General features: G+C 46.3%; 1 protein-coding gene across 7 annotated transcripts in view; it reads left to right on the top strand.

Moving 5' to 3' along the window:
- The window catches only part of LOC135109981 (histone-lysine N-methyltransferase 2B-like), a 22,024-nt gene extending 14,308 nt beyond the window's left edge, over positions 1–7,716 (top strand). Inside the window, exons 1-4 of one of the 7 annotated variants that reach the window (XR_010273029.1) lie at positions 1–1,247; positions 2,444–3,228; positions 4,064–4,229; positions 5,263–5,407. The exon at positions 1–1,247 is cut by the window's left edge and continues 853 nt beyond it. Coding sequence is in view for 2 of the 7 variants with exons in the window: in XM_064021953.1 (XP_063878023.1) it covers positions 5,263–5,452; positions 7,312–7,503 (382 nt within the window). In the remaining 5 variants the exon portion in view is untranslated. Of the gene's footprint in view, positions 1,248–2,443; positions 3,229–4,063; positions 4,230–5,262; positions 5,453–6,778; positions 6,906–7,311 lie in introns of those variants that run through there. The other 6 variants (XR_010273032.1, XR_010273031.1, XR_010273030.1 and 3 more) reach the window with 6 other exon arrangements.
- Positions 7,717–10,000: the final 2,284 nt, after the last annotated feature.

The raw sequence follows: 10,000 nt of genomic DNA, 5'->3' as shown, positions 1-10,000 counted from the left end.
GTCACATCACTATATAAAGAAGAGGAGGAAGACTACATGAAAATTGAAGAAGAGGAGGAGGAAAGAAGAAGAAAGAGGATGAGAGAGGAGGAGGAGGAAGAGGAAGAGGAGAAGAAAGAACAGAAGACCCTGGAGAAGATGAAGAAGAAGAGGAAGAAGCAAATGAAGGAGAAGAGGAGGCAGAAGAAACTGGAAAAGAAGGCAAAGAAGAAGAGGAAGGAGAAAGAGAGGAAGAGGGTCAAGAGGAGGAGGAAGAGCAGTGATAGTTCAGTACAAATGGAGGAGGAGGAGGAGGAGAGAAGACTTACAAGAGATAAGAGGAAGAGGAAATAAGAATGGACTGCAATAAGTGGCAGAGAGGAGGAGGAGGAGGACGATAAACGCATCACCTCGAGGAAGAAGAAGGAGGAGGAGGAGGAGGAAGAGGAAGAGGAACAAGAAGAGGGTAGAAGATTCAGCAGACACTCGGATAATGGTGAAAGCCCCTCTTATACTCCACCAAGAAGACTGCAAGAACAGGAGAAGGAAGAGGAGGAAGAGGAAGAAGAGGAGGAGGAAGAGGAGCCACTTTCCCCAGTGGCTCGGTTGGGATCGATAGCAAGGAGTCACCAAGGGAGTCATCGCCAAAACGGGGCAGAACCGGGGCATTCCTGGTCACCTCAGGGTCAGGGAGGAGCTACCCGGCCAGCGACACGTCTGGGTACTATGACCTGACCCCGGACTCCTCCAGCGGGGCATCCGGGGCAAAGACATTCAATTTAGAGGATATTCCGTACCCTACCAGAGAGAGTGAGAGGCACAGCCCCTCCAACATGTCCCTCTCCTCCTCCTCCTCTGCCCCACCCACCCCGCCCCGCCCCCCCACCCCAGACACCCTGGATGCCATCCCCATTCCCCCACCCACCCTGGACCTCACCAACATCCCCAAGCCGCCCGTCACCTTCACCATCACCCCGCCATCCCCCATCCCCAGGCCCAAGAAGGACCCCCTGCCAAGACCCAAGCCCCCGGTCCCCCTTCCTCCCATGGCAGCTGCCCCACTGCCCCCCTTATCCGTCCCCTTGCCCTGCCCCACGCCTGCCCACAGGGAGGAGTCCCTACCAGCCTCGCCGCCCCGGGAGGTGCCCCCCATCGGAGGGGCGCCGGTGTCCCCCGGGGGACATGACAGCGACGACGACGAGCCCCCCGTCCTGCATCCCCCGGCCCCCGAGCCCCGCCCCACCCACCACCAGCCACACCACCATATAGTGAGTTTTGTTTATGTTAAGAGATAATTTATTGGATTCCAGCCAGTTGACCACATGGATCAATTCAATATTCATTGAATGTTGAATGTAGTTCACTTAGGACCAGATACAAACAATAATATTCTCCAATTCATTTAAGAAATCTTTTAAATTACCACTAGGAGAGAGAGAGAGAGAGAGAGAGAGAGAGAGAGAGAGAGAGAGAGAGAGAATGTTTTAGATATTATTATTATTATTATTATTATTATTATTATTATTATTATTATTATTATTATTATTATTATTATTACATATTTCTCTCTCTCTCTCTCTCTCTCTCTCTCTCTCTCTCTCTCTCTCTCTCTCTCTCTCTCTCTCTCTCTCTCTCTCTCCCCCCCCCGCCGCCGGGAGAGGCACGCCGCCCGCCCGTGAACAGGTGTGGTTACATTATTGTCATCATGATCAGGCCGCCGCGGGCCGTGGTGGCGTGGCGCCGCGGCCTTCACCCTGCTCATGACACATGAATCCACGCCGGCCGGGACCTTACGCCTTCGATGTATGTACGTACGTATGGTCAGCCGCCAGGCAGTAGTAGTAGTAGTAGTAGTAGTAGTAATAGTAGTAGTAATAGTAGTATTAGCAATATTAGTAGTAGTAGTATTAGTAGTAGTAGTAGTAGTAGTAGTAGAAGTAGAAGTAGAAGTAGTAGTAGTAGTATTAATATTAATGGAATAAAGGTAATGTGTCAGTGACACTTAAAAAAATATGCATAAATAAAGAAAAAATCTGTAACTTTCTTATTAATTGTGGTAGAATTATAAATGAAGTTTCATTTTAGGTGTACATTTTCCAACATTTCTTATCATGAAATCAGAAATATCCTATATCTGATAAATTTATAGATTGCATCTTCAGTCAGAGACGCTTTCCGGGCAAGAAAGGCATCATGCGACCATTCCCGTGGGAAAAAACCGTTAGCGCTCTCTCTCTCTCTCTCTCTCTCTCTCTCTCTCTCTCTCTCTCTCTCTCTCTCTCTCTCTCTCTCTTATTCGTTTTTTTCCAAACTTAATAAAATAACGATAATAATAATAATAGTAGTAGCAGTAGTAGTAGTAGTAATAGTAGTAGTAGCAATATTATTATTATTATTATTATTATTATTATTATTATTATTATTATTATTATTATTATTATTATTATTATTATTATTATTATAGTACTCCCGCAGCCCAGCCCGCCCCTACCACCACAGCCCGCACACCCTAGAGCGCCCCCCACATGCTGGCCTCTTCCCTGCTTCACGGCCAGGCCAGATGGCTACTCAGTGCGTGGCGTGGCGGCCTCAGGGCGTGGCAGCCGCCACACCCCCGAGGGCTCCCCGCCCCCAGACCACTGCCACGGCCCACACATCCCAGAGCGCCCCCCACATGCTGGCGGCTTCCCTGCTTCACCGCCAGGCCAGATGGCTACTCAGGGTGTGGCGGCTGCCACACCCCCGAGGGCTCCCCGCCCCCAGACCACTGCCAGTACCACAGCCCCGTGGTGCAGTACCACAGCAGCATCAGTCCTCCCTTCTCCCGCAGCCCCCCGTGGAGCCCCGATGGGGGGCGCCGCGCCAGCCCCACAGGGTGGCGCAGTCCATGCTACCAGCACCACCACCACCACCACTACACTGCCCCACCCCGCGACCGCTGGAGCCCCCAGTGCTCCCCACGCCGTGTTACCGTGTTACCCGCTCTCTGTTACCCTCTCCCCGGGGCGCCGCTCATCACCCCCAGACCGCCGTGCCTCCCCGGAGCGGGGCCGCTCACCACCCAGCCGCTCCCCACGCTACTCCCCGCGCCATTCCCATTCCCGGGGGGCTGAGGTCCCCCTGCCGCTCCCCCTCCCCACTGGGTGAGGTGTACCCCTACGAGCGGCGGGGCTGGGGCTGCGCAGCCAGGGAGTGGGAGGCTCTCACCACCACCATCACAGCCCCAAGGCAGAGCAGAGAAATAGGGAGGTTAGTAAGAGGAGATTCTGTTCTTTCCCTCCCCTCTCCCCTCTTCCTTACTTTGCCTCTGCTAATTACATTAACTCAGGTGTACTAATGTCTATTTTCCCCACAGGTGTACAACGCTGTTATTTTAACCTCCCCTCTCCCAAATCTCCCCAAACTAATCTCCCTTTTTTTTTTTTTTTTTTTTTTTTTTTTTTAATATATATATATTGATGTAATGAATTCCGATATAATCGTCTTAGGTAATCTCCCCAATGACACAAACAAACACTGCCCTTAACAGACTCCCCAAACTAACCTCCCCATCTCCTGCCTGAATTAACCTCCCCCAAAATACAAGACCCATATAATTAACCTTTCCAGTTACACTAAAACCGAACACAATCTTCCCATCTCCCCACCAGTCTGATCTCCCCACCTCCATATTCTGTTAAACAAATTTTCCCATCTCCCCATTCTAATACCACCACTACCCTCCCCCCACCTCCCACAATCTCCCCAAAATGAATCTTCCCATCTCCTCTTACTAATCCCTATTTTTCTCCCTTTCCAAACGTCACTCTCACCTCCCCATTTCCCTCTCTCCCCTAACCTTCCCATTTCCCCATACCCTCAAATTAATCTCCCCATCTCCTCATCTCACACCTTAAACTAAGCACACATTTTCCCTTCAGTTTCCTTCTCCTGACCTCCCCAGACTAATCTCCCCACCTTAACCTCCCCATCTGCTGCCCTGATTCCCCCATTTCCATCATAACCTACCTTCCAGTCTCACTACACCCTTCTTTCCCCCAACCTCCCCATTTCGTCCCCACACTAATCTCCCCATCTCCCCCAGGGCAAGGGCTATGGGTACTCTCCCCCTGCGGCAGTATTTGATGACGACCTCCGGATCATGAGCGAGGCAGAGATGTTCTCCATGGGGTTCCACAAGGGGGGAGAACAGCGAGTCTCCCCCCACCCCCGCTCCCCCTCCCCCAACACCCTCGATGCCAAGTCTTTGGGTAAGTAAGGCAAGGGGTGATGAGCGAGTGAATGGTGTGTTTTTTGGGGTGTTTGGGGGTGAAGGGGATGGTAAGTTTGTTTATGGGGGTGGGAATGGGGTGGGAGAGGGTGTCACTGGAGCTCTGCATGTGTTAATGGGTGGTAATGGGGGTGTTTTGGCTGTTAATGGGCTGAGAATGGGGAAATTTCAAGAGATGGAAATGGGAGAGTGAAAGTTTTGGGGAGTTAAAAGGAGGGAAAGAAAAAGACGTGTTTGTTTGTTTGTTTGTTTGAAAGAGAGAGAGAGAGGGGGGAGGAAGAGGAGAAAAGAACAAGAATGAGAATAATGGTAAGATAAAGAGATATTCCACGATAAAGAAGAAAGGAGGAGGAGGAGGAGGAGGAATGGCTTGGAGGTAAAACAATAACTTACCATTATATTACCTCCTAAAACACCCCACCCCCTCTTCTCTCTCTCTCTCTCTCTCTCTCTCTCTCTCTCTCTCTCTCTCTCTCTCTCTCTCTCTCTCTCTCTCTCTCTCTCTCTCTCTCTCTCTCTCTCTCTCTCTCTCTCTCTCTCTCTCTCTCTCTCTCTCTCTCTCCAGAATTCCCTGTGTGTGTGTGTGTGTGTGTGTGTGTGTGTGTGTGTGTGTGTGTGTGTGTGTGTGTGTGTGTGTGTGTGTGTGTGAATTAATTAAATGAAGGAAGGAAGGAAGAAAAGATTGAAGAAAGGAAGGAAGATAAGAAACGATAAGGAAGGAAGGAAGGAAGGAAAAGAAGATGAAAGGAAAGAAATAGAAGGAAAGGAAGAAAGATAAAGAAGAAATAAAATTTATAGAAATACAAGGAAAATGAATGAATGAGAGAGAGAGAGAGAGAGAGAGAGAGAGAGAGAGAGAGAGAGAGAGAGAGAGAGAGCTGGCTGGCGTGACTGACTCGATTCTAAACATTGTAACTCTCTCTCTCTCTCTCTCTCTCTCTCTCTCTCTCTCTCTCTCTCTCTCTCTCTCTCTCTCTCTCTCTCTCTCTCTCTCTCTCTCTCTCTCTCTGCAGGTACTCTCCCAGCCGTGTCACAGCTGATGATGATGATGCCACCCCCACCCCCAGCCTGAGCCACCCTCCACCCACCCCAGCCCTCACCAAGCCTCCTCCAGTAACCACCACCACCACCACCACCAGCGACGTAACACCCCACCCCACCCCTCCCCAGACCACAGGCAAGGTGACAGGCAAGGCATGTGAGGTGCGTCACAGCTTTAGTAACTTATGCAGGCAGTGGTGCAATGCTATGCCCACAACACTCATTCACTTTGCTGTTTATATGTATAAGATGAGTACTGGCTAAGGGTAAGACAAATTCTTGCAGGTGTGTGTGTGTGTGTGTGTGTGTGTGTGTGTGTGTGTGTGTGTGTGTGTGTGTGTGTGTGTGTGTGTGTGTGTGTGTTAGGAGCCCATTAAATATTGGTTGTTGTTAGAAATGGAAGAGGCTCTGAGGGACTTTGAAAAGGTTGCTTATATCAGTGAAATGAGTAGGTGTGTTCTTGGAGACAGAAGCAGCATGTGGCCTGGCCACATTAACTCAATGACTGAGATAAGGAAGGTTACAGTGATGCGTGTATCTGAAATGTTGGTCTGGTTGGATCATAAGACTCAAAATTCTCAAACGCTTCTGCACTGCACCTCCACTACATTAAAAAAAAGCTCTCTAGTTGATGTTACACAGGTTTCTAAGGGTGTATTTATGGTTCTAGTGGCATATTAACAAGAATTCCACATTAATAACATGATAAACACTCTTGAGAACCCGGCTGATCATCTCTGTGGCCTTGGAAAATAGTCATGGCAAGAGAGCAAGGCGTTTCAGAATAGGGCCCTTGCAACGTCTGGTGGTGAGGCGCTGAGAGCAGTGGAGCTTGAGTGCAGTGGTGATGTACTGATGGGAGGTGCGAGGAGGTGGTCTGGGGATGTGTATCAATGCAGAGGGGTAACTGAGTGAATGGTAGACACAGAGAGAGAGAGAGAGAATATCTAAAGCTGTCATTAATCCCTCTTTATTGCACATATAAAATGTGTTTGTTATTCATTCATTCTGAAATACTGATCCTCAAAAAAATTAATGCAATTTTTATCTAACCCAAGCAAATTTAATGGCCACTAATTCACAGTGGTGCCACAATTATTAGGAACTGTAATACTTGAAATCAAATGCAGATGCTTCCATTTCCTCCCCCTGTTTCTCTTTCTCTCTCTTTTAAGCAAGCTCTTTTCTCTAATGCACATCAAGCTTCAAGCAAATACTTCCTACTTCAAGCAAGCCAGACTTAACTTATCAATATTTTCTGTTGTGGCAGAGTGTTTGCCACACACACAGGCCAGTATTCACAAACGGTTTGCTCCCTCACCACAACTTTCTCAAACCTCACATAGATGATGAGCAGGGTTGTCAAGAATGTTTCTCCCATTAATGATGTAGAAATCTTGTTAATCTGTCATCCTATGGCCTCACCATAGGAATTGAATTGGAGGAATTGAGTTTTTGAGGCACTGAACAACATCCATGATGCTTCAGATCCCAGACTGTTGGATGTGACGCCACAAGACACAGGGCTTCGTAACACCAGTGCACGGTGATCAAGACAACACTGGACCAGAAAGACGCAAAGTACAGGGAACAACACAGTGCTTCTTCATTTTAGGTGTGCTAATCCAGACTCTTAGACAGGGCAGCACAAAATATAGATAGTTTTCACAACACTAGTGTACTATGATGATGCAGGAGAGCTAGGAGTGCTAGGATGAGTGTCTGGGGAGAAGCAAAGCCACCAGGAGACCAGAGGCATGGGTCAGCTGGGAGGCACTGAGTATCAATGAGTAAACAACTGATTACAGCTACAGGTGAATTGTAATCTGCAGCCTTGCTATACAAGACTTGACTTTCTACTTTCCCTCACCCCTATTCTCTCTCTCTCCACATTCTGAATACAAGAGTTAACCACCATTCTCAATCTTCTATCTCTTTCACTGGTACACTCTGAAACTCTCTTCCTGCTTCTGTATTTTCACCCAAGCTTCCATACTAATTCACTGGTACTTGTCTTCCAGGTGAGCCAGAATGAGCTTGTTAAACTGAGCGGCCTCTTCAAGTACCACTGGAACTGTTCGTCAGAGGAGGAGGAGGAGGAGGTAAGGGAGTGCGCCAAGACCCTTTACAGCGGTGCAAAGGAGTGGAGGGAGATGAGGAGAAATTTGAAAGAGAACAGAAGTAGAATGACATCAGATAGCAGGAGTCCTTAGGATTTAGCACAATAAGATCAATAATTCTCTTACATGAGTGACCTAAAGTAAGGCAGTTTAGTCTGGCCTAACTTAACTGAGCTACCTATTTCTGTTATGAGCTAAGATAGGCTATGTTAGGTTATATTAAATTATATAATTATTATTTTTTTTCATCATTATTATTAAAGAAAGGAAATAGAACCGAGAAAATAAAGTTAAAAATTATTGTTATTATTCTTTTTATTACCAAGATGATTGATTAATTGATACATATATTGTTGGACTAAAGCCTGCACAACAAAGAAGGATGATGCAACCTGCCACCCATCCTTTGGACATAAAACAATAGACACAGAGGATAGAAAAATATTGCACATACAAATAATACAAAGGGTTTCCTGAGAATCTGGCCCTTTTATGCTGATGCGGCCAAGTTTGTAACAAACAACTTTTATGTTGATGATGGTTTGAAGTCAGTAGCTACAATGGATGAAGCTGTCACTCTTATTCAGCAGAGCAAAGAATTATGTTACAAGGGAGGTTTCAACCTTCATAAGTTCTTGTCAAACAACAACAAAGCTGTATTAGCTGCAATTTCTCCTCATGAGAGAGCAGATGGAATTAAAAGTTTGGATTTTAGTAAGAATGAAGACACACTGCCTATAGAAAGAACTTTGGGAGTTGAGTGGTGCATAGAATCTGACACATTTCAATTTAGAATAAAGGTGAAAGACCAGCCACTCACCAGGAGAGGCATTCTGTCAACAGTGACCTCTATATATGATCCATTAGGTCTGGTGTCACCTCTCATACTGACTGGAAAGCAAATTTTACAAGAATTATGTAAGAATGCAGTTGAATGGGATGATGAGGTGCCAGATTATGTCAAACCTAAATGGATAAAATGGAAGGATGAGCTGCACAAACTAGATCAGCTAAAGGTACCTAGATGCTACAAACCCCATGACTTTGGGGAAGTAGGAAAGGTTGAACTCCATCACTTTTCAGATGCCTGTCAAGAGGGATGTGGCCAGTGCTCATATATTACATTAATTAGCAAGACTGGCCGAATTCATTGTGCATTAGTAATGGCAAAGTCACGTGTCACACCTCTAAAAACCATAACAATTCCCAGACTAGAACTAGCAGCAGCAGCAGCAGCAGTGGTGTCAGTTAGAATCCATAAACTCTTGAAGGGAGAACTTGAGTATAATAATGTGGAAGAAGTATTTTGGACAGACAGCAAAGTAGTCCTTGGTTACACTGCAAATGAAGCAAAGAGATTCCATGTATATGTTGCTGCAAATAGAGTAGAAACAATAAGAGATCACACTTCACCAGATCAGTGGAAATTTGTAGAGACACAGTATATATATACCCCAGCAGATCATGCATCTAGAGGCATGACAGCGGATGAATTGTGTAATAGCAAGATCTGGTGGAACGGCCCACAATTCCTTTGGCAACATAGCAAAATGGATAGCCATTCCCAGTACAAGGTCATAAATGAGAATGATCCTTAAGTGAAGAAAGTTGTATGCCATGCTGTAGGTACACAACAACAGCCCACAGATATACTAGAAAAACTTAAGTATCTTTCTGATTGGTTTAAAGCAAAGAGGGCAGTTGCTGTATGCAACACATCCTTCTATAAACAAAAAACTGTGTAATATGATGATTTGTAAGGTGCATGAGTGAATATCATGTGAATGCTCACACCTGAAGCAGGCCTTGGACCCTCTCAAGGGCCTTCTCATTAAATCGGTCTTATTGTAATTTGAACTGTGGATATATATGCAACTAAATTCATAATGCTGATGGTAAATTTTAATGGTTTATCTGCATTTTGAGGTCAGCAGATTAAAAAGATAGAAGTAATATAGATATGTTGAAGGCAGACTTAGTGGTGGCCCCCAACCTTGTGAGAGAGAGAGAGAGAGAGAGAGAGAGAGAGAGAGAGAGAGAGAGAGAGAGAGAGAGAGAGAGAGAGAGAGAGAGCGCTATTAATTAATATACCTTTGCTTGAAAAACACACACATACAAGATTCCTTTGAGAGAGAGAGACAGACAGACAGACAGACAAGGGAAAGGTTTGTTTACATACGTTTTCTCTTATAAGTTGCTGTCCCGTTCTCTGGGTTTGGAACGGATACTCAAGTAAACTATATCATGTCCCACCAATTTCTCTCTCTCTCTCTCTCTCTCTCTCTCTCTCTCTCTCTCTCTCTCTCTCTCTCTCTCTCTCTCTCTCTCTCTCTCTCTCTCTCTCTCTCTCTCTCTCTCTCTCTCTCTCTCTCTCTCTCTCTCTCTCTCTCTCTCTCTCTCTCTCTCTCTCTCTCTCTCTCTCTCTCTCTCTCTCTCTCTCTCTCTCTCTCTCTCTCTCTCTCTCTCTCTCTCTCTCTCTCTCTCTCTCTCTCTCTCTCTCTCTCTCTCTCTCTCTCTCTCTCTCTCTCTCTCTCTCTCTCTCTCTCTCTCTCTCTCTCTCTCTCTCTCTCTCTCTCTCTCTCTCTCTCTC

Source organism: Scylla paramamosain, chromosome 19 (assembly GCF_035594125.1).
Source record: "Scylla paramamosain isolate STU-SP2022 chromosome 19, ASM3559412v1, whole genome shotgun sequence".
Classification (NCBI taxonomy): domain Eukaryota; kingdom Metazoa; phylum Arthropoda; class Malacostraca; order Decapoda; family Portunidae; genus Scylla; species Scylla paramamosain.
This window is presented reverse-complemented; position numbering and strand designations above follow the sequence as displayed.